General features: G+C 41.7%; 1 protein-coding gene across 5 annotated transcripts in view; it reads left to right on the forward strand.

Moving 5' to 3' along the window:
* FGGY (FGGY carbohydrate kinase domain containing) overlaps positions 1–21792 on the forward strand; it is a 442861-nt gene extending 421069 nt beyond the window's left edge. For all 5 annotated transcript variants that reach the window (XM_033225064.1, XM_033225066.1, XM_033225061.1 and 2 more), the window contains 2 exons: positions 16723–16784; positions 21569–21792. In XM_033225064.1, coding sequence (XP_033080955.1) covers positions 16723–16784; positions 21569–21650 — 144 coding nt within the window. In that variant the 3' untranslated portion in view covers positions 21651–21792. The remainder of the gene's footprint in view (positions 1–16722; positions 16785–21568) is intronic.
* The last annotated feature ends 3705 nt before the right edge of the window (positions 21793–25497 follow it).

Below are 25497 nucleotides of genomic sequence, written 5' to 3' on the forward strand. Positions count from 1 at the left end.
AAATTCAAGACCAGCCTGGGTAACATAGTGAGACCCTATCTCTAATAATAATTTTTAAAAAATAGCCAGGTGGGCCGGGCGTGGTGGCTCACGCCTGTAATCCCCAGCACTTTGGGAGGCTGAGGCAGCTGGATCACGAGGTAACGAGATAGCGACCATCCTGGCTAACATGGTGAAACTCCATCTCTACTAAAAAAATACAAAAAATTTACTTGGGAGGCTGAGGCAGGAAAATGGTGTGAACCCGAGAGGCAGAGCTTGCAGTGAGCCAAGATCGTGCCGCTGCACTCTAGCCTGGGTGACAGAGTGAGACTCTGTCTCAAAAAAAAAAAAAAAATAGCCAGGCGCTGTGGTGCACACGTGTACTCCCAGCTGCTCAGGAGGCTGAGGCCAAAGAATCACTTTAACCCAGAAGTTCGAGCTGCAGTGAGCTGTGATCATGCCACTGCACTCCAGCCTGGGTGGCAGGGCCAAACCCTATCTCAAAACGTAAAGTAAAATCCCTTCTTCTGCCTATCAGCTCCCCTAGTTATTGCCTGTCATGGTCAAGAATGCTTTAAAAGTTATCTATCCTAACTATTGTGATTTTTCTCACCACCACCCCTGCCTTCTTAACCAAGGCAGATCTTCCCTCCACTACAGAAATTCCACCAAAATCATGCTGCCTCAGTCATTAGTGCTGAGCCAAGGCATTGCTGAGCCCAAAGGGCTTTTCAACCCCTACTCAGCTTTACCCTTGGCAACATTTTGCAAAATGGAGCACTCCCTTCATTGAAACATGCTTCCACTGACAACATATTTTCTTGATTTCCCCCCGCACTGTTCTGAATGTTTCTGTCCAAATTCCTTTGCTAGTTTTCCTTTCTCCTCTCCCCAGTATTATATGGTAGTCTTATACAGGAATCTGTCCATCTCATCTACTTCTAAGGATTCATTTACTATTTATATGCCAGCACGTCTACATCTATCTACATAACATCTTCGCTCAAAGGGCTCACAGCCTTCTCAATCTAAACATATTAAAATCTGAACCCACCATCTCCACCTCTGCCTGCAAAATTGGCACTGTTCCCATACATGGCACTATCAATACGTGGCACCATGTGTCCTTACTCACTCCTGGCAGAACCTCAAGAACATTCTGAGCCCACTCTGTCTTTGTGCTCCACATCAGTCTCTCATGGTATCTTTCTAAATTACATCTCATGTCTCTTGAATTCTTCCACTTTGCTTTAATTCTACCATCACCATCCTTATGTCTCACCTGGACTGCTCCAAGGAACTCTTGAATGGTTTCCTTGCCTCCACTTTTACCATTCTTTAGTTTATTCTCTACAAGTCAACCAGAGTGATCTTTAACAAACATGAATAAGATCACTCTTGCTTAAAACTCTCCAGTGGCTTCTCCTTGACTTTGGCATAACTCAAAATCTTTTAACATGATTTATAGGGCCATCTAAAATGTGACCCCTGCCTTCATCTATAGCTTCATCTCCTATATGCTTTCCCCTCATTTTATCCAGTCAACTTGGACTTCTTTAGGTCCTTTAAATGTATCATGTTATCTTTACTTAAGGACTTCAAATATGCATTTCCTTTAGTTTGGAACCCTCCTCATTAACTTTCTTTACCCAGCCAACTCCTTGTCAACCTTCAACTAGTTCCATAAGTTTCCATGGTGGTTTTGTCTTCTTCTTCCTCTGTCCCAGGATCACTGGTGTTTCTCAAGTAGTCTCTAAACTTCATGAGGTCAGGGATCAGAGCTGTCTGGTTGCCTCCTCTATCTGTAGTGCGTAGCACAATGCCTTGCACACAATAAGTACTCAGTAAGTATTTGTTGCACAATAAAAATGACATTATCTGGCTCAAACTTCCCATTTTGAGAAAGAGGAAACTGGGATCCAAAGGAAGGAAGCAACTTATTCAAAACAAGAGAGCCCAGACTAAGATTCATACAGGGCTGGAGCCTCCTAATTTCCAGATCAGTTTTTTGTTTCTTTTTTCCAGCACATCACATGCCTATATCTATAACATAGTAACCAGAAGGAAGCAGACTGGATTCCCTGTGTCTTGTAAAAGCCAGAGCAAGTTCTTATTTGTAAACACAGCTGACATAGTTGTTTTCTTTGTTTGTTTTAAGTACAAGGACTGGAAGTACAACCCAAAAATAAACTTTGTGTTTCCAAACCAAGAAGCTTCTACAACTTTCATTCCCCGCAACCTCCTTTCTGCCCATTGTTCATCTTCCTTCCCTTCATTAACCACAGGCATCAGCTGATACTCAATGTTGAATGGTCCCTGCATTCTGTGTTCTTCATCACTCCCCTGCCCAGGCAGCATGTCACATGCAGCAGAAGATTAGGAAGTGCTGTCTTTAAATAGTATCACTCAAGAGAACATTACAAGATCCTGTGTAGCGCTGGGGTGGAGATTGATGTAATAATTTTTAGGATAAAAATAACTCACATTTTTGAAACTATTAGTTTGTGACTGGCACTAATTTCAGTGGTTTGTATGCATTTCTTCTTTAACTGTATATGTAATTATTTCTATTACTTCTATTTTACAGATGAGTAAACTGAGGGAGAAAGAGGTTAGTTAAGGCCCAAGCCATTCTGTTTTGTTTGAGACAGAGTCTCCCTCTGTCATCCAGGCTGGAGTGTAGTGGCGCAATCTCAGCTCACTGCAACCTCTGCCTTCTGGGTTCAAGCGAGTCTTCTGCCTCAGCCTTCCAAGTAGCTGGGATTACAGGCACCTGCCACCACACCGAGCTAATTTTTGTATTTTCAGTAGAGACAGGGTTTCACTATGTTGGCCAGGCTGGTCTCGAACCCCTGACCTTAGATGATCCACCCACTTCAGCCTTCCAAAGTGCTGGGATTACAGGCGTGAGTCACTGTGCCTGGCTGGCCCAAGCCATTCCATTAGCTAATGAAAGAGTCAAGAGTTCTAATCTAGCCAGTCTAGAGCCTGTGAACCCTAACTATCTGACATCTGACAATGAAGAATGTGTTGACCTGACAGGAAATACCAAAAAGTACAACTGAGGGAGATCCTAACCTTGCTTTATACAGATATCCTGGATCCTGCTACCCCTGATTCATTCATTAATTCATTAATCCATTTACTCATTCATTCTTTAATTATTTCAACATGTATTTATTACATGTTTGCATTATTTATATCAATTTTGGGGAAGACAGAGAAAGTTAATGTCTTCTACCCTTTTACAGCTCCTAGTCCAGTGGGGAGACATAGGAAAACAGACATTTGTCCTACTGTGTGCTGAATGATAAGACAGAGGAAAACCAGAGGGCTTTGGGAACATGGAAGAGATTATAAGCACATAAAGAGTTTAAAAGGGCACCACAGTGATTTGCCTTGGACCTGCATTCCACACCTCTCACTCTATCCATCTGACCTCCACTCTCTCTCTATCCTCCTGGCTTCTAGCCCTTCTCTTACTTTGGTACCATCATTGGCTTCCCAACTCCAGGCTTCAGATTCAACGTCTTTGCTTGTCTTTTTACTCTGGAAGTTGGTTTGAAATGGATTCTGGCTTAGCTAGAGGGTTTCTGTATTGTAAATCAGTCTAAGGCCAGCTCCAAAGTCTAGGCCAGAATGTCTAGGCCCCACTGCCAAAATGGCTCTTGCTTAGAAGAGTTGGAGATCCAAAAGCAGGGAAGTTGAAAGAGTATGGAGGGATAGATGGATGGATAGATTCCTTGCATCTTAGCTTCGATTATTCACCTGCCTAAACCCAGAGCAGTTGGCCTAGTGACTACCCAACATCCCTTGCAGCTCTATCATTATTCATTATGTTAATATTGTCACACATTTTGATTCTGTGCTGTCAATTTGGTTTCTGATCTGCTGGCCAAAGGATCATCATGGGAAGCAATTAACATTGAAGCAGGCAGTGCAAATTTCAAAAGTGTTCAGACCCTGAGGGCTTTCATGATATTTCACTTTCTTGAGTTGCAGTCTCCCGTTGGCCTGCTCCTTCTGAAGCAGAGTCTGTCCCTTATAGCCATAAGCGAAGCATATCCTGGCTAAATGTTTCTGTGGACTGGAGGTAGCCATTGAATTGGACAGTTAAGAGAATATTGCAAATTCTTGTTGGTAAATGGCACAAAAGATGATGGACTGTAAGCTAGCTATGGAAGAAATTAGAGCCGGACAGGGCATATGAATTGAAAGAAAAGGAAGTGATGGAGATTCTGGAAGTTGCTATAAGGTAGAGAAGGACACTTGATAAGAATGATAGAGTACATGAAAGAATTGAACTGAAGGGCATTGGAATTCAGAAACTGGCAGTTGGTATATTGTAATATTCATAAAAGGGGGGCTGTGGGAGTGAGTATTGAAGTGAAATGGAGATGAAGGTCCCGGAGGTGGAAACACTTTGAAACCATAACAGTGGAACATTGGATGGGTCTTATGAGCAGGTGCTGAAGTTGTCCAGGACAATGATAAACCTCCAGGTGGATAGGGAGGCTTGTGATCTGGGAGCCTTAGCCTTATTTAACATAGGGACAGAAACAAGAGGCTGACAGTGACAGCAGTGAGATGCAGGGGACGTGTCATTGTATCTCCTTCATTAGGTGGCAGAAACCTCAGAGGAACAAGCTTTTTTGCCTGCAACTGGAGGAGTACTTGTGTGGAAATGATAATGAGGAGGCCTGAGAATAATGACAGTTATCACCTTCCCCAGCCCACCTGAAACATGCATACATGGCAACACTTACTTTTCAATAAAGTTTCTGGGAAAATAAAGTTGTGGTTTTTTTTTTGTTTTTTTTTTTTTTGAGACAGAGTCTTGCTCTGTCGCCCAGGCTGGAGTGCAGTGGTGCAATCTCCACTCACTGAAAGCTCCGCCGTCTCCCGGGTTCACGCCATTCTCCTGCCTCAGCCTCCCCAGAAGCTGGAACTACAGGGGCCCGCCACCACGCCCGGCTAATTTTTTTGTATTTTTAGTAGAAATGGGGTTTCACCGTGTTTGCCAGGATGGTCTCGATCTCCTGACCTCGTGATCCACCCACCTCGGCCTCCCAAAGTACTGGGATTACAGGCTTGAGCCACCGCGCCCGGCCGAAAATAAAGTTTATTTCAGTTGATAGGTTGGTAGTAATAAGCATTTAGTCCATCCAATAGGCCTATAAAATAGGTACTAAAACTTCCCTTTTTTTTTGAGACAGCATCTTACTGTGTCGCCCAGGCTGGAGTGCAGTGGCACAATCAAGGCTCACTTCAGCCTCAACCTCCCAGACTCAAGGGATCCTCCCATCTCAGTCAGCCTTCTGAGTAGCTGGGCCTACAAGCACACACCACCACACCTGGCTAATTTTTATGTTTTTGTTGAGATAGGGTTTCCCTATCTTGCCCAGGCTGGTTTCAAACTCCTAGTCTCAAGCGATCCTCCCACCTCAGCCTCCCAAAGTGCTGGGATTACAGGTGTGAGTTACTGTACCCAGCCTAAAATTTCCATTTGTAAAATGAGGAAATTGAGATTCAGGATGTTACATGGCAGAACTAGGGTTTGGATTATGATCTATATATCACTGAAGTCTTTGTTCCACAACAAATGGTTAAAATATAGGTTCCAAAGCCATATGTTTCCTTGTCTTTGAACTGGGAATATAAATTAGGTAACGTGGTTAATAATATAGTGCTAGGCCATAGTAAGTACTCAATAAATATCAGTTGCCATTATAATTATTGTTATTGAGTTATTCTTATTATTTAATTACAGCTCACGGCAGTACTGTATACCTTCTCAGCCTCACATATCAACAAGATCATGTTTTTTTCCAGTCAACAATAGATTATTAAATGAGTGACGGCTTGCAATTTTGGAACCTGTCATCTGTCTGATGCTTTTAGCAAGAAGCTTGCTATTTTTACTTTGAGAAAATCCATAAGCAGCAAGTCAAACTCATGTAGATGAATGAATGTTTGCTCCCTATTCATGTTTGGATCCAACCCCTTTGCAGCCAGGCCATATATTAGGACCCCATCTCAGAGTATCACAACAGACGGTGATGGCCTTACCTAGTATAAAACCACTCCCCTGTGCCGTATTTGCCCGTGACTGAATTGGAATGAAATTTTACCTTGCTAGGAAAACACTGTGGGTATATTCTCTGTCGGGGTGTGCTGAGCAAAACTCTAATAGAATGTACTATGGGGAATAAGGAATAACTTGTCAACTGAGAGTTAATCAGAAAACCACATGTGCACAAAACCAACAGATTGTAGAGCTGGCAAAGACTTTAGAGATAATTTACTCCAACCCCCTCATTCTACTGATAAAGAAAGTGAGTCCCAGGGAGGGGAAGGGTCTTGCTCAGGGTCATACAGCTGGCAGTAATTTTGTTTGTTTCAATAATTAATATGAACAGTCTTTCTATACATCAGTGAATCCACCTTCCTGCCTTTGTAAGCACAATATAATGAACATAATTGAATTTGTCTTTGACAGTGAAGAAAGCAGGCTTTTAAGGCTTTACAGGGCCCCAAAGTCATCAGAAGAAGATAAATTGTCAGTAACTAAAGCTGGAGATCTGCCTATTGACTGTGAGCTTCTTAAGGAATGGGCCTGGTCTTATTCATGAGCTAAAGCAAGTTTCAAATCCCAGCTTGGCCATTTACTAGCTTAAGCAAGTACATAACCTCTCTGAGCCTTTATTTCCTCATTGTACATTTAGATAAGACCTTCCTTAGAGACTGTTAGTGAGGATCAAGTGAGACAAGACCTATATACCAGTACCTTGCGTAAAACAGGCATTCAGTAAACTTGCACTTTCACCTTACATTTAACCAATGTCCTGCTAAAAGCTAGGGATACTTCAAAGAAGGGAAAGCCAAGGACTCTGCTTTCATGGAGCTTAGATTCAGTAGGAAAGAGAGCAGAGGTGAGGACCACAGAGAAGTAGGTAGACAATAAACAATTAAAAGTATAATTTCAGATGATGAGGTGCTATCAAGGGTTATGAGGAAAAGAAAATGAGATGATGTCATAGATGTTTAGGAGGGTGCACTGCTTCTGCCAAGAGTGACCAAGGGCAGTCTTTTCAATATTATGTTTGAAGAGAACCTAAATCATATGGAAAAAGCCAGGCAGTCAAAGATCCTACAGAAGACCATTCCTGAGAGAGGCAGAAAGGCCTTGGGCAGTAAGAAGGTTGGCATGTTCAGTCAGCAGCAGTGTGTTCCCAGCATGGCCAGCCCAGTAAGCAGGGCATGAGATGAGGCTGGAGACATCGGCACAAACTCCATCCTGAAGTTTTAGTCCACCCTATGACATTTGAGTTTTATTCAAAAAGCAATGGAACCCTGTTGCAAGGATGTGTTAAAAAATAAATATTGGTCTTTGTCCCTAGTTCCTGGCACACAGCTTCTCAAATTCTTGGAATCCCTGCTAAAAGCTAGGGATACTTCAAAGAAAGGAAAGCCAAGGACTCCGCTTTCATGGAGCTTAGATTAAGCTCCATGTGTATGTTAATTAGATGGCTGATGGCTGAGAGCCCCTCTGTAGCATCAGGATGGGGACTGGTCACCAGAAAGACCAAGGCATGATTAGAGGGTTGAACTTTCAGCCCCTCCTCTGACCTTCCAGAATGAGAAAGGGGCTAGAGATTCAGTCAAACACCAATGGCCAATGATTTACTCAATTATACCTAAGTAATGAAACCTTCATAAAAACCCCGAAATGATGGGGTTTAGATAGCTTGTGGATGAGAGGTATTGAGAGGATGGCATGCCTGGAGGAGGCATGGAAGCTCACTGCACCACTGCACCTCCCTCCCCTCGTACCTAGCTCTATGTATCTCTTCCATTTGGCTGTTCCTGAATTGTGTCCTTTATAATAAACTGGTAATAGTAAGTCAACCGTTGTCTTGAACTCCATAAGCCGATTCTAGCAAATTATCAAGCCTTGGGGGTTGGAGTTTGTGGAAACCTCCAATTTGCGGTCAGTTGGTCAGAAATACAGGAGACCCAGGACTTGTGATTGGCATCTGAAGTGTGGGCAGTCTTGCTGGATTGAGCCCTGAAGCTGTGGGGTCTGACACTAACTACCTGGGGTTAGTATCAGAATTGAATCAAATTTAATTGTAAATAATGCAGTTGGTGACTTGAGAGCTGGAGAACTGGTTAGTGTGAGGAAAAAACCCACACATTTGGTGTCAGGAGTGTTGTAGGTAAAAACAGCCCAGAGAGATAAAATCATTCATTGATTCATTTAACAAATATTTATAGATTAACTATTCTGGCCAGGCACAGTTCTTGGTGTGGTGCATGAATCCAATACACACCCCTGGCCACATGGTGCTTGCATGCTAATGGGATAATAAATATGTAAAGTTTGCGTAGCATTTACTATATGCTGGCATTGTTCAAGTGTTTTACCGCAAATAACTCACGAGCTTCTCACAGCAGTCCTATGAAATACTTTTATCCCCGTTTTCAGATGAGGCAACACGCATGAAGAATTTAAGTAATTATTCCATGATTTTACAAGTAAATGCAAAAATCCAGTTTGAAATTCTGACCGTCGGTTATAGTCAATTATTTTAATCACTGAACTCTATTTTCTCTGTTTCTGAAAAAAAAAAACCTAGACTGGTCCTGACTGCTGTAAGGGAAACCAAAGTGGAAGTCAAGAGACCAGTTAGGCAGTGGTGGTCAGAGAATGAGATACTGGAATTTTCAACAACACTGAGTAGATATTATTATTCTCACTTAATAAAGAGGAAAACTGAGCTTTGGTTCACACATCTGATAAGTAGCAGAGCCTGGATCCGACCCCAAGCCCATTTATCTCTAAAATCCAGTATCTTTCTGCTAATGTCTCCATTTCCTACAGAATTATAAAGCTTCCACTCCACCCCTCCTTTATGACCAAGAGACCAATTTGAGGTATGTTTTAGAGTCAAAATTAGAGAACTGAGCATCTAAAATTTTTTTTTTCTTTTGGTAGGCATTTTTATAATTGAAAATAAAATAAAATATAAATATACTGACATGCACTTTTTTCTCATTTTTTTCTTTTGCAAATTTTAAATTGAGATATAGTACATATAAGGTGAAATATAAAAAGATTAATGTATAGCTTGATGAATTTTGATAAAGTATATACCCATATACTCAGCACTCTAAAGATATGTAAATGTGTATAGATTGTGTATTTAAAATTATAAATGAGGTACCAGTTTTCGTATCATGATTAATGATAAAGACCTCTCCCACTCTCTTTTCTCTCATCCCTTCCTGCTTCTCAATTGATATTTTTGTCTCCAGTTCATGGAGGTTACACAGAATACCAGGTGCAGGTCAAAAGATGACTGTGTCAAAAAGAAAAGAAAGCAAAATAAATAAAAGAACAACTAGCCATTTCTTAATGCTTGTTGAAGGAAAGTCACATTGATATATTTTCTGTTTTTCTATGGAGGGGTCATGTGCCTCAGCCCACACATTAGCATGTGAACTTGTTGTTCCAGTAAAATGAGTCAGAGTTCCTCAGGAAGGCAGATTCCTGAATTTTAGAGCTATGTGTCAGCATCTGTGAAAAAAGGTACAGTGTACTGTATTGATGCATCTCACTGATAAACACACTCTTCTCACTCCAGGTGATCACACCTGCTAATAAGCAGCAGAAGTAGGATTTGAACTCCAGCCTAGGGCACTCAAGAATCAGGCTGTTTTCATGACAGGGAGAATAGTACCACTGGGTCCGAATTTAGGGTTTGCAATGATCTACAGTCAGAACTGGGCTTGAATTCTGGTTTTACTACATAATGACTTTATGACCTTGGGAAAATTACTTATATTCTCTCTATTTTCAGTTCCTTTATTCACAAAGTAGGGTAAGATGATCTGTGTCCTAAAGTCATTTTGAGGGTTAAAAAGGTCATATACTTAAAATAATCAGCACAGCACAGAGTACGAAGCTTAAACCAGTAAAATGGCAATGGCAGTGGTACTTGGCCACTAAGTCAACAGACACCACAGTGTTTTTTAACCACATACCCCATCAGTTAAAATAAATTTTGAATATGCATCCTCAGTACATGAAAACCTATTTATGAAAAAGCATGATATGCTATTCTGTGTTCATAGATTATTTACTCTATAAAACAAGTGAAATATAGGTGAACCAAAGTATTTTCAATGTGTTTACCTATCATGATGGCTTCATGCTAATATTAGCAACATGTAAACATACACTGTAAGTCTATGACCAGGTGTGTTTTTAATAATTTAAAAATGAATTTTGATGATTTTAAAAATGATTTGTATGTGCCTATGTATCCAAATTTCAGCAGTCTTCTTGATAATTTTGATTATTTTCCCAATCCTTGTCTTGTTTGACTAGGTTTTCATTGTTTTTACCTTACAATCTGAGAAGCTAGTACTGAGTAAAAACATCACCATTTTCTTGTTTACTTGAATCCGAATGGTGAACTGGTGATAATTTTCTCCATCACTTGCAATCCATTGACTGAATCTTTTTTAGCTGCTTGCCCATTTTGTGAGGGTTAGCTTAAACTAGTCAATACCTATTAATCACTAACCTGGAACATGCAAAAGACCACATGTAGCAATCCTGGAAGCTGAGGACACATAAGGGACACATAGGGCCATCCCTGGAGTTGCAGAGCTCCCACTCTCCTCACAAGAACCTCACACATCTTACGTGACTCATGACTGACTGATGTGTGGCCAAACTGATAAATTGTCTACTGACAATCCATATATTAAATGCTGGTAAAGTGTAATTAATTTCTTAAGACTAAAAATAAAAATCATATAAATGGCACTTCCAGTATTTTCTTCTGGAATCTTAATGAGAATTCCCTGGAGTGTATGGATGCCTCTTAAGAAACACTGCCATCACTTTTTCCTTTGGCAACTCTGCAAACACTAACCAAGCACCTTTAAGTGCTAGGACTGTGCTAGACATTAGGCCTACAGTGATGTGATTCCTGCCTTCTGGGAGTTCATATATAGCTCGTTTCCACCACACTAGGTTCTGCTTTATTCTCCCCTATAGATGGTGACTCTGGAATTGCCCAGCTTGCAATGCCCTATGGTGCCTTGGGCTAGACTACTTGACAGTCCTCCTCAAAAGTCTTAAGGCCATTATTCCCCTTCCTCAGGGTAGGGGAGAAGGTACTAGATCCCCTGCTCCCAAAATTGCCAACATCCGTAAGTCTACCACTCATGGAATCTACATCTTCTCCAAGGGTACTGAAGAGCCCGTTCCTTCCTTTAACCTCATTTCCCCGGTAACTCACTCCAGCGTGGCCTATAGCCCTTGGGTAGCTCCCAAGCCAGGTCATTACAAGTGAGAATTGGGTGTTTCCCCTGCCCATATGCAGGCCTGGCTATTGCCAGTGCTGCCACAAGAGAAGCGGTGAGCAGTATGTGCTGATTGGTATCTCGGCCTCGACACACCAGGGAAGGGTCAAACCCATGAATGCAGTCTTTCATGGCCGTGGTACAGGGCTCTTATTTTTTTCCTACAGAAACCCTTCACTTGCTTTCTGAAGTGATGATCAAATGTGAACTTTCATGGTTTATTTATAGCTCTGCCTTATAGAGAGAAAGAAAAGAAGTGATTAAAATGCTATTTTACAAAATATTTTGTTTTTAAAAAGCTTTCATTGTGTGGGCAAAAGGAAAAAGAAAAGTCACTGTATTCATTGTACTGTCTAGACTCTCAAACAAAGAGGGTAGCGTGCTGCAAATTAAGATTGTCCGGCTCCTGCCTGCAGACAAAAAGTATGAATTTGGAGGCCAACTTCAAATAAACCCTTTGGAACAGAAATATATTGTGGGGGTGACTATATTTAGCATGTGTCAGCATTTCCATAATAAATTCGTATTGTTATGTTGTGGTAAATTCAGATTTACTGCAGCCAAGTGGGATCATGAGATTTCAGTTTTGTGTTAATTATTTGGAGAAATTGGAAAACTCAGCAGTGCTATTTCTGATGAGAGCACTGATTCTCAGGGTATTCTCCATATTGTGTTAGGAACCCATAATGAGCCCTGCCTTTCAGGAAAGGGGAAGGAAGCCATTTTGACTGCCTTTGTAAGCATAACTTTAAATATATACATATATATACATATATGGCATTACATGTTTTCCCTACAAATACAAAATTAATATATGCCACTGTAGAAAATTTGGAAACTACAACAAAGAACTTGATAAGAAAAAAAATTGTTACCCATGCTATCCAACCTGATAACATTTTAATATGTACTGATCTAATCTTTATTATGCATATATAACTTGTTTTTAACAAGTTGTATAGAGCAAACAAAAAATTATGTAACACAAACACGATTATTGAGATAGAATAAAAAATTATGTCTTTATTTTCTATTCTCATTATCCCTTTACATTTGTGCACTAGAGCTAGTTTTTCCCTGCCCTGGTTAAAAATTCTGGTGGTTCCATTACTTTTTTAGATAAATGTAAAGTCACTTAGATAATATAACCTTTATGGTCCTTTTAAGTTGTGAGATGTAGCCAAAATTCAGAAATTCAAGTATCAAAGAATATGTAAAGGTAAAGGTAAGACGTTTTCCAGTTCTTCCAGCTGGGGTCTGCCAAAAATGAGATGTAGCTCTAATCAGATTCTTCTTTCTTCCTCATTCACTTTCTCTCCAACATATTAGCTTTTTTCTTGTTCCTCTGAAATGGTTAGAAAATATAAGGGAAGAAAAGTTACAAGTGTAGGGAAGTTCTTATCCGATCAGTACTGTCATAATGGGCTTCATGCTCTCTCAGCCTTATAGGTGTTTACAGCTAGCTCTGATTCTTATAAGGCACATCATAGGTTTTGGGGGAGACCCTCTGCCTCTGAAAACCTCTCACCTGAAATATTCTTGTCTTAGTTAATGCCTCTCTATTCTCATAAATTGCTCACTCTTAATTCCTCAGGAATCCTTATCCTTTTTTTTTTTTTTTTTTTTTTGGTTTTGTTTTTTGCTTGGTTTTGTTTTGAGATAGAGTCTTGCTCTGTCTCCCAGGCCAGAGTGCTGGAGTGCAGTGGTGCAGTCTTGACTCACTGCAACCTCTGCCTCCCAGGTTCAAGCAATTCTTATGCCTCAGCCTTCCCAGTAGCTGAGACCACAGGCACATGCCACCATACTTGGCTAATTTTGTATTTTTGGAGAATGGGGTTTCACCATGTTGGCCAAGCTGATCTCAAACTCCAGACCTCAAGTGATGTACCCGCCTTGGCCTCCCAATGTGCCAGCATTAAACGCATGAACCATTGCGCCCAGCCCAACCTCATGCTGCTTTGTGGAGACTCCTCAACCTCGTTAGGCGGCCATGTTGAACAGGATCTAAGAACCCCTGGCATCTCTCTCACACATGGGCCACTTGGGGTCTATGGGAAACCTTTGTCTTTGGGATCTGAACAGACTCTGGAAGTGCTGGTTGATCCCAGGGTAACCTCTACTTCACTTTTACACTGCAGCTGCCAGCCAGCCTGTCTCCCAGACAGGAGTCACACACAAGCCACCATGTGCCACAACATATCAGGAACATGCAGCAGATTCTCTGCTGGTCTGTGTCCTCTTGACTCCTGAAGGGAGAGGATTCCTTCATACTTCACCCTGGAAGGAGGCCTGATGTGCAGTAAACCGACAGCTCTTTCCTAAAAATCCATCTCTGTCTGAACTTCCACGTGGATGAAAGGTTTAAGAGTTGATTAATGGGTCCTCAGGCACCATTCTTGCACATTCTTCAGGGTGGTCTGTTTCCAGTTTGCTTTGGTATCTCATATCTGTCATCTTTAGATCTCAGCCAAAACTTCCATTTTAACATTCTGTCACGTGTATTATCCTTAAGTTCATTCATTCCGTAGTCATTCCCTAAGTGCATACGATATGCCAGATGCCGAGTTTGGCAGTGAAAATAATTATAACAATTCCAGCTTTAAGGAGCTCACAGTCTAGTTGGGGAGGCTGATCTGTTAACAAAAAAATATGGTGCCATGTCATAAACGCTATGATAGACGGAAGCACAAGTTGCTGTTGGAGCACATAACTCAATATAGGTGGGAGGCAGGCAGCGGGGATGAGTCAGAAAAAAATCTCAGCAGAGCTGATACCTGAGCTAAGTTTAACATTTAAATCTGTACTTTTTGAGAAACAGCATAACCTCTTTTTAAACCATTGAAATCTCTTTTGCTGATGTTTGCTTCTCAATTTATTTTTAAAACAAGCAAAGGTAATGTGGAGAAAGGAAGGAAGAATTCCCTGATGTCTGCCATTTGTGTGCACATCTGTTGCAGTGGGAAGGAAAATAACATTTATGGAGTACCTTCTATAATGGAAGTTTCCTGGATCCCACCCATGAAGGCGATCCTGGAATGTTGTCTCAAGTGTGGGGCCAAAGCACAGCCAGGAGGAGCATTCCCTGAGGGCAGTTTGAAGAGTCAGAGCTGGTAATAGAAGGCGAGGTCCTCCCTAAAGCACTGCAGAGCACAACTCAAGGAAGAGACGAGGACAAAATAAGAATGAGTGGCACAGTTGATGATGGGGATTGCTGAGATGATCTCAACAATACCCGAGCTTGCTCTAAGGGAATCATGACTTCGTCTATGAAGGAAAAAGTTCTGAGGCAAGCAGAGCTCTTAACATACCTCTGCTAAGTGGGATGGCAGCAGCTTCACTAAGATGTGTTTGACCGTCCGGCCCTTCACAATATGACTCCAGAAATCCCTTTTAGTCTTTATCTTTCTCCATGGTTTCCTTGTCAAATAATTTTTCATTTAAAAAAATCTCCTCCCTACTTAAGACTGCCATTTCTTTCTGCTGTCAGTGTGCTGGCTACTCTTAGCATCTCTGATCTCCCAATCAGCACATTCAAATCCATTGAGAGCTAGGAAGCTAGATGACTAGTTCAGAATGCACATGCTATCCTCATGGAAGAGTCCATAGAGCAACCTGGCCAGAGTGGAAATTCGTGTAAGCCAGCAGATGAAAGAACCGTCAGGTTACCTAACCCTTGAATAACTATTGAAAGAAGTTTATCCGCTTCTAGCGTAGTATTTATCACACTCTATTTTGATCACAGTAAATGTCTTTTCCACTCTATGGTAAGCTTTTTGATGAAAGGCCCATACAATCTTTCTCTGTATTCCATGTAGATTGAGTGTTATGCTTGGCACATGAAAGGGAGGCAATGTGTTTTATGAATATTCCAGGTGTCGAGATTCAGTAGTAAACAGATAAGTCCTTGCCCTGTGCAGCTTACATTCTGGTTAGGGCAAGGAGTGGAGAAGGCAGACAATGAACACATAAACCAGAAAATATACAAGGTGGCAGAAGGAAATTAGTGGCATGCAAATCGGTCAATCAGTCACAGTAAGGTGGCAAAGATGGTCAGCGGGAACACTTGGAAATGCTTTGAAGATACCCAGGGGCTCTCATATTCTGTATGGTATTCAGCTTTTTTTTTTTCTTCTTTTTTTTTTTTTTTTTTTTACATTTTTTCCACCCTTACTAGTATTCGAGTTTCTCCAGGATAAAGAGTATGTTGTTTGCAAATCTGTACCCCTAGCAGAGTGTCTGGTACATAGTAAGTGATTAACAAATGTGTAGAATAAGAAGTTGTTTACATGTGATCCCAGAATGACTGCATCCTTAGCAATAGGAATTCAATAGCCGTTCCTAAGACTGAGCATATGCTGTAGAGCTTTGTCATACTGTTGCTTGCCATCTTCCCTAACCAGGTCTGTTGGACTCCAAAGTTTACTTTCTCATGGCCTTAACAGCCTAAAGAGACTCCTTAAAAAAACCTTACTCTTCTGCTCATATGGGAGCCAACACAATCCATGGTTAATCTTGATGCTGCACACACCATACCATGTCCACCCAGATGCTTTAACATGTCATCTGCCTGAGTGCCCCATTGTAAAGAAAAGAATGTCCTGACGTCACATTCCAGAACTCAAGTCACTTAGACTCAGCCCAGAGGTCTCAGTAGGTACTCACAACTTCAGAGATTGCTGGAAAAAGAGCTGAAGTTGAATTGAAGAGGTCTTAAATATTTTATCCTCAAGTATAGGTGCAAAGTGAGTTCCATTCAGTGATTGCTATCTTTAGGTAAGCAGACGATGTACTCAGCAGCTGGTTATGTTCCATCCTTCTGCCCTGTGTCCAGGTAGTGAGGAGGGGAAATAATTCTTCCCACTCACCCCTGGAGGCAGTCACAGAACTGCTTTGCCTTCTGGGTTGTTTATGCCCCAGAGGCCTCAATATACAAGTATTTATTAAGCCCAGGATGTGTGGTCATAGTTGAAACTTTAAATGTTCACTGTGTTTTATTCTTATTTTTGTGTTTTATTCTTATTACCAGAGAAAAATAAGTTGAAAAAAAAAAGAGGACTAACCAAATATCTTAAAGGGAAGCAAATTCTTTTTTTTTTTTTTTTTTTTTGAGACGGAGTCTCGCTCTGTCGCCCAGGCTGGGGTGCAGTGGCCGGATCTCAGCTCACTGCAAGCTCCGCCCCCCGGGTTTACGCCATTCTCCAGCCTCAGCCTCCCGAGTAGCTGGGACTACAGGCGCCTGCCACCATGCCCGGCTCGTTTTTTAAGGGAAGCAAATTCTAATTAGAATGTTTTGCCTGTGACAAGCCTCACTTTGGATTTCGCTTTCCAACTGAGCTGTCCGTATTGTTTTCCATTTAACAGGAAGCAATGGCAAAAATGAGCAAAGTTGGGAAAGTTGTGTTCCCGAGACTACAGGATAAAAGGTAAGTGTGTATTTTTTATATGTACAGTGCTAAGGAATTGAGCACATACACACACACATGCAACTATAGATCTGGAATAAACTCAGGTGGTCAACTAATCCAGTCCTTTAATTTAGTGGTTAAGAGAACTAAGTTCCAGGGAGGTAACGTCACCTTCACTTATCTAAGATTGCAGAACTATGTAGGGCCAGAGCTGGGGGTCAGATGTAAGCTTCTGAACTCTCAGACCAATGTTCTTTTTCCTAGGTAATTGGCAGCAAATCTGCTCTTCTCTGTTCTAAAGTAGGAATCTCTTATATCTGCATCAAAGGACCCGGTAGCATCTGCCCATTCTTTTACTCTTTATATCACTTGGCATCAAAATCTTAAAAATGGTGTTGGTCAGTATTTTAATCCCAATTCAACAAAATATTAATTTATTTAATTCCTGCTATATTCAAGGCATTATGCTGGGCTCCAGGCAGGTGTTACAGGGGAATAAAACACAATCTGATTTAGGCACATAGATTATTTTAGAACAACGGGATAAGTTCCACAATTGAAGTATTGCCAGGTGACAAAGTTGCCCAAGGAAGAAAGGGATGGGAGCCTGTAGAGATGAGAGAATGCTTTTGGAAGGAGGTTATGTCCAAGCTAACTTTAAGCACTGTAAGAAATTGGTAGACAGGCCAAGGCAGGAAAGAATATTCATAGTAGAAGGAATAACGTGTACAGTTATAAAGGTGGGAGCAGCATAGTACATTCAGGTTACTATAAACAACTCATAATCCAGAAACACAAAGTATGAGATGGGGAATGGCAGGAAATGGGACTGGGGAAGGATAGAATTGGGTAGGGGGAGGTCAGCTCATAAATACCTTGGAGGCCATGCCAAAGACCTCTAACCTCACCCTATAGGCAGAACAGAGATGCTGAATTCTAAGCAGAGGTGCGACCTGGTCGATGCAGATCAGAAAGATCCCTCTTAAAGGATCCAGTACAGGGGGCTCAGGGTAGAAATAGAGGGTCCAAATAAAAGGCTCTTTCAAGAATCCAGGCTAGAGATGTAAAAGACCTCTATTAATTTGCTGGTGGTGATTTTGAAGATGAAGGGGTTGTTGTGGAAGTGCTTTTATAATTTTAGGAAAGTATTCAAGGTTAAGACCTAAAAGCAAATTCCACTTAACATGATGAACAGGCAAAGGTGCAGATCCCACTGAAGCAGGATCAGTTTTTACCAGAACTGGAAATGTTTATGGAAAAGCAATCCACTTTCTTTTCAATTCCTTTGTCTCCACATAGAGTCAGGCTGCTAATCCTCCGAATATAAACCCTTCTCTAAATGCCAGGGTGGAAGGTGCAGGCCTTGCATAAGGGAGCTCCATGCAGGAAGGTAGAGAGATCTGAGTTCCCATTGGCAGTAGGAGCTATGGGCTGCTGTCCCTGTTTCTGTTCCCTGGAGGCAGCTGGAGCATCCCTCTTTTTGTGAAATTAGAAAGATTGTCTTTCTCCATCTCTTCCCTGACCCTCCCAAGACTTGTTAGGGAAGTTTTTAAGTTCTTTCCCCTAAACCCCACGTGTTTCTTTAGAAGAGAGTCCTTGGCTGCTTGCTGGGAGCTGGCAGCTGGCCACTGTTCTCTGTGAAGGAGGTGGCACACACGGTGCTTTAGCACCATCTGCAGGCAACCCAGAGATTTGCAAGGAGACAGGAGAAGCCAGTTTCCTTCTGAGCCAACCTCATCTCATTGCCTAATAGATCACACTGTTAACGATGTGGGACGACATTTACTTAGGCCTCTGCCACACAGAAGCAAGGGACTGCCTTGAGGCACATTTTGAAGAGAAGGGATTCGGCTGATTTGAAAATTCACAATCACGGAGAGCACAATTTAGTGACTATAGTTTAATGAGTAAATGTTTAGGATGACCCCAAATCGCATTATTTTGCCCAGTCCAAATTTATATGTGGCCCTGGAAGAGTCCCTTGAAAGTGCTTTGAAAAACTTGGTGCATTGAAAGACACTATCAACAAAGTAAAAAGGCAACTCACAGAATGGGAGAAAACATTTGCTTATCATACATCCAAAAAGGGATTGATATCCAGAATATATTAATGTATAAAGAACTCCTAAAACTCAACAATAACAAAAAAGCAAAAACAACCCAGTTCAAAAATGGGCAAAGGAGGCCGGGCGCGGTGGCTCAAGCCTGTAATCCCAGCACCTTGGGAGGTCAAGACGGGCGGATCACGAGGTCAGGAGATCAAGACCATCCTGGCTAACACGGTGAAACCCTGTCTCTACTAAAAAATACGAAAAACTAGTCAGGCGAGGTGGCGGGCGCCTATAGTCCCAGCCATTCGGGAGGCTGCGGCAGGAGAATTGCGTAAACCCGGGAGGCGGAGGTTGCCGTGAGCTGAGATCCGGCCACTGCACTCCAGCTTGGACGACAGAGGGAGACTCCGTCTCAAAAAAAAAAAAAAAATTGGGCAAAGGACTTGAATGGATATTTCTCCAAAGAAGATTTATGAATGACCAATAAGCACGTGAGGAAAATCAAAACTACAGTGAGATACCACCTCACACCCAATAGGATGCTACTATTTTAAAACAGAGAACGACAAATGTTGGCAAGGATATGGAGAAATTGGAGCCCCAGTGTATATTTGGTGAGAATGCAAAATAGTATCGCTGCTGCAGAAAACAGTATGGCCATTCTTCAAGAAATTAAAAATAGAATTAACATGTGATTCAGGAATTGTATTCCTGAGTATATACCCAAAAGAACTGAAAGTAGGGTATGGAAGAGATATTTATACATTCATGTTCACAGCAACATTATTCATGATAACTAAAACCGTGAGAGCAACCTAAGTGTTCATTTGTAGATGAACATATAAACAAAGAATGATATGTGCATACAATGGAATAGTATTCAACCTTAGAAAGAAGCAATTTCTGACATGCCACACATCAGTGAACCTTGAGGATATTATTCTAAGTGAAATAAGATAACCACAAAAAGACGAATACTGCATGATTCCACCTATGTAAAGAATAAGGCCAGTGCACAAAGTTACGGCAAAGTTGTCAGTATTAACATTGTAAATCTTCAAGTGTGTGTGAAGGGGTGTTCCCCTTAGCTCCCTTCTAGCAATTTGGAGATTCTAAAGTCAAGAAATCCATCTCATGTAGTGAAAGAATTGCTTACCATTATATTGTCACAGAGCATCATTAGTAGGAGCAAATTGTTCCTAAAATAATTCTACGACTAATAAATTTGGATGGTCATAGAGTAGGTTTTAGTAGTACCTACATATAGCTATATTGATGATAATATTAAAATATTAATTACCTAAAAATTAGTAACTAGCACTTATATCACTTATTATGAGTCAGGTACTGTTCTAAATTCTTTTCATATATTTCCACATTTAATTCACACAACAGCTCTGCTGAAGTAGATCCCATAATTATCCCCATTTACAGATGGAGAAATTTAGGCAGAAATAGTGTAAGTAACATATCCAAAGTCCCCCAGATAATATTGGGCCACATTAAGATTCCAACCCAGGCTTCGGAGTTCACCTTTTAACCTTGTGCTTGGCCCCATCACAACTCCTACGTTCCCAGAATGCTTACAGTATAATAAATATCAGGTAGGTGACTCCTACGAACATAGCTATGTGTGACAAGTAGAAGTCCCTCTGTGTATCCAAGGTTACTTTTACAACCTCTCTCCCCCAATGCACAACTTTGCACCAAAATTTCATGAGGACTCCTTTTCAGAGCACCCCAGAATAAACCAAGACGTGCTAAACTGGCTTCTTCATCCCCTCACCCCATGTCAGTTTCCCAACCAAGAGGAGTAAGGACAAAGTTGCAAGGCTGCAAGTATAATTTGTCTCGGTTCCTATTATTCCTTCAGGATTATGATGCCAGAGCAGCTTCAGCTGTTCTGCTGTCTGATTCATGGCAATACCAGTTCTAACAGGTCTAACCCAAAGAGTCAGACAGATAGGACAGGGAGAGCAAGGGCCACTATGAGATGCCTGGAAGGCGAGCACAGCTCTAGAAAAGGCATGAGTCACCTTTCCATGGAGTTTTGCTCCTGGATAAAGCAGTTCACAAGGGAAACCTAGATGGGGAATCTGCAAAAGGGCAATTAAAATGTTCAGTCTCGTCTTTGGTCAGGCTGTGATTTTAGGCCAGTCATCAAACCTGGGGCTAGTTATATAGGAAATATTTATTGAAGCTGGCAATGTGAAAGGGTCTCCATTAAGTTCGGGCCTTTTTGTACAATCAGCAGAAGCTTTGAAGTCAGACAGACATAAGTTTTAATTCCAGCTCTGCCAATTTTTATCTATACTATTTGGTATATGCCTCTCATTTAGAAATTTTTTTTTTTTAATGGAGTCTCACTCTTTCACCCAGGCTGGAGTGAAGTGGTGTGATCTCAGTTCACTGCAACCTCCGCCCGCCCCGGGTTCAAGCGATTCTCCTGCCTTAGCCTCCTGAGTAGCTGGGATTACAGGCATCCACCACCATGCCCGGCTAATTTTTATATTTTTAATAGAGATGGGGTTTAAATGTTCTTATTTCTAAAATGGAGATAATAAAACTTCATGCAGGTCACATATCATAGGTCTGAAACATGCTAATTCATTGCCCAGGATGCTGTAAGCATTCAAAATCTAGGTGTCAGCATCACCACCACAGATATATTCCCATTCTTCTAAATGTACAGGGAAGCCCCATGGCAGTTTTGTCTTGAGATCATTCAACGTATTTACGTTTCTCCCACAGATACTATGATAAGAAATACCAAGTATTCCTGAAGCTGGTTGAACACCAGAAGGAGTATTTGACGATCATGAATGACAACTGAACAGGGCTTGCAGGTGCCAGAGGCTTCTGTGCCATTGCATTAAAGACCTCTGCCATTTCATCCATGTTCAAGACCCTTGAGGTATTGTTTCATCATTTCTGTATTGTCTTTTAATAAAGAAAACAAACATGTGCAACCAGAATTAGAGTCTTCATTTCATACCACTATTATTTAGTTTCAGTTTCCATACAGTTTCCATCATAGTAACAGAAGTTTCACATAGAGTCATAGGATCTCACATGAGACTAGATCTGGGGGCCATTCAATCCAGGGGAGGCCTGTACTTTTTAATCAATTAAATGTCAACTATTAAATGAAAACCTTACATTACTTTAAGTAGGACATCTAATGCATGGTCGATGTCTTTTATGGTATTATCCCCTCCTGTGCAGGATCTAGTCTAGGGTCAGATACCACATTTATTTCCAGAATTGTCATTTTGCAATCATCATATTAAAGACAAGTATAGGCAGGAATCATCAATGGATTCAGGAGGGAATGTTGAAGAGTAACAGGATATATGCATCATCTTAAAATGTCTCTTCAGCATTTGCTTATTAGTTACAAGAGGAAAAAGAATGTTAAGTATACAGGGAAGAAATAGGACAACGTCTTGATTAGGTGCTCCAAATCAACTTCAGATGGGCAAATGGACATTGTGTGCCTCCAAATACGAGAAAAGAAACAGCATTTTAATGCAGAGCCTGAATCTAATCAGAAGGAAACATCAGACAAATCCAACAGGGGAAGCATTTTATTTTTTAATGGACTATATTTTTCAAAAATGTCTATGTCATGCTGACAAAGAAAGGCTGTGGAAAGTTTCCAAATTAAAGGGAACTGAAGAAACATGATGGCTAAAAGCTTTTGATGTAGACAAGCACTGGGAAAACTAGCTGTTTTAGTTGATACCACAGCAAACACACAAACGCACACAGACATACACATACATATGTATGTCAACACCCACACATGAGTTCAGACCCAAGAGTAACTGCTAATGTTGATTTGAGAGCTGCCATAGCTCAAATGAGTGTGGGTAGAGGACATGTTAAGACTTCAGCAAAAGACAGCAGGTAGAGAAGAAAAAGCCAATATAATTCAGTAAACAAACATCCTCGGGAGTACCTTGTGCCACATGTTGTGGTAAGCACTGGTCTACAGGAATAAGTAAGACATGGTTCCTGCCCTCAGGAAGCTCCCTATTTAAGGAGAGACATAGACAAATAAATTGGTGACAGTACATTGTGAGAAATGCTACAATGAAAAAAAAAGTACCTGCTGCATGCAGCACATCAATCAGAAAAGGAGGAAGGGGAAGGGTGACAGATAGGATGAAAAACAATGTGGTACAACAGCTATGAGCCCTGGCCTGGGATCCTAGGCCTGGTTTTACCTCTTATTAGATGTGTGACTTGGAGAAAGGTCCTTAATCTTCCTAAGTCTCAGTTTCCTCATTTTGAAATGAATCGGGCTGGGTGTGGTGGTTCACGCCTGTAATCCCAGCACTTTGGGAGGCTGAGGTGGGCGGATCACGAGGTCAGGAGATCGAGACCACGATGAAACACCATCTCTACTAAAAATACAAAAAATTAGCCCGGCGTGGTGGCAGGCGCCTGTAGTCCCAGCTACTCAGGAGGCTGAGGCAGGAGAATAGTGTGAACCCGGGAGGCGGAGGTTGCAGTGGGCCAAGATCGCACCACTGCACTCCAGCCTGGGTGACAGAGCAAGACTCCATCTCAAAAAAATAAAAGAAAAAGAAAGAAATGAATAGATATCGCATATGAATATGTTTTTTTGTTTTTTGGTTTTGAGATGGAGTCTCACTCTGTCACCCAGGGTGGAGTGCAGTGGGGCAATCTCTGCTCACTGCAAGCTCCACCTCCCAGGTTCAGGCCATTCTCCTACCTCAGCTTCCCGAGTAGCTGGGACTACAGGCGTCCGCCACCTCGCCGGCTAATTTTTTGTATTTTTAGTAGAGACGAGGTTTCACTGTGTTAGCCAGGATGTGCTCAATATCCTGACCCTGTGACCCGCCCACCTCGGCCTCCCAAAGTGCTGGAATTACAGGCGTGAACCACCACACCCAGCCTGAATATGTTAATGGCACCTACTTTACAGGATTATAATGAGGACTAAAGGAGATAATATATATAAAGCACTCAGCTCAATTTCATGGTCAATGCCTGTGTTATAACAGGGCTCTGCTCCTAGAAGATGCTCAGAATAATAACAGTAGTAAGCATGGAGAAGAGTGAGCACCGCAGTTATGAAGGTCAGCTCTGCAATAGCATTCTACAGTATCCAAAGGATATAGGGACCTTAGGCATAGCCCCTAGTGAAGGTGGGTGTGCGTGTCTGATCTAGCTGGCCTAAGAGCAGAATGAAGCCCAGTGCATTTATAGACCCCAGCCAGAGGTTGCACTAGGGATAAAGGAGGATTGGGGATCACTACAGAAGAGGAGTCAGGTATTGCAGGATCTAAGCAAGATGTCAGGTCTACAGTCAAACAGGCTTCAGCTGCAAAAGCTGATTATCACTGACTGAGAAACCGGCAGGCCTGGACCTGCTCACACGAAGCCCTGGTGAATGCAGTGGTTGTCTGTGGGTGCAAAAGGCAGACATAAAAACATGAATAATTACCAACTATCTGCATTGTCGTATGTCCTCTCCAATCCTCCCACAGCACTGTGAGGTGGGCAGCATTACCCCCACCTTATGGTTGAGAAAGTTGAGTTTCAGAAAAGATAGCTTGCCCAGAGTCACCAGACGGTAGCAGAGATAGGATTCAAATCCAGATCTGCCTGGGTGCAAAACTTTAGGTATCAACCCATTGTAACGGCCGGAGAGAAATCCTGCCCTCCACCTGCTCTTTAGTTGCAGTGCTCGTGGTGTTGGTTGACAAGCCCCGGGTGCCGGCCATTCTTTCAAGCAAACTCATATCCAAACCAAACCTGACCTGAGTTCTCACTGCTTTAGAGAGAAAGGAAAACACACACAAATGAGGCAAAAAACATGGCAACACTAGGACACCTTTGGCATCTCAACAGTGAGGAGCAGCTTGATAGAAAGGAGAAGGGCTGAAAGACCTTGGGCAAGATAGCTAACCTGTCTAAGCCTCAGTCTTTCCCTCTGTGGTGGGATCATCCTGCTACCTACCTCCTAGGGTGGGTGGTAAGGAGTCAGTGAAAGAACTGGATAAAGCCCTTAGCACAATGCCTTTCAGACAATAGGCACTCCACAAATGTTGTTTCTCCATGGTTCTCTCTGTGCCTCCTAGCTAGGAGGTTAATCCCTAAGAAAATCATTCTGGTTCCTACTATAAAGCCAGTGTGTTAGGAAAAATGTAAATGTCTATATATAATTCGATTAGAAACCACATGTAGCTCAATAATAACAATTTTAATCACTCCAGTACACACCTCCTTTGACTGAGAAAGGAGGTTTTATTTAATACATGCATGTAAAATATAGTTAGCTTTGATGAATAAGAATTGCCATGTGGCCAGAGTGGTTTATGAGATTTTTGTTTTGTTGCCTACTGAAAGCTTTTCTTTCAAGTTAAAGCCAGATTTGCTTAGCAAGTCATTTTGCCAAGGAACACATTACAGGTTTTAAATTTTGACCAAAAATACTTCCCATATGTGAAGAACATAAATGTGGCTTTCAAAAGAGCCAAAGAGAACAAAAGCTGGGGGAGGTGAGGAAGAAAAGACAAGAATGACAGAATGGAGTGGCATGTTGCAGAGCTACAGTAAACTACAGGACCCGATGCCACAGTGAGCTGGAGTCCCAGTGAGGCATCCAGAAGGGATGCCCTCTCTTTTGAAGATCAAGACTGGGCATT

Source organism: Trachypithecus francoisi, unplaced genomic scaffold, assembly GCF_009764315.1.
Source record: "Trachypithecus francoisi isolate TF-2019V2 unplaced genomic scaffold, Tfra_2.0 Lachesis_group12, whole genome shotgun sequence".
Taxonomy (NCBI): Eukaryota; Metazoa; Chordata; class Mammalia; order Primates; family Cercopithecidae; genus Trachypithecus; species Trachypithecus francoisi.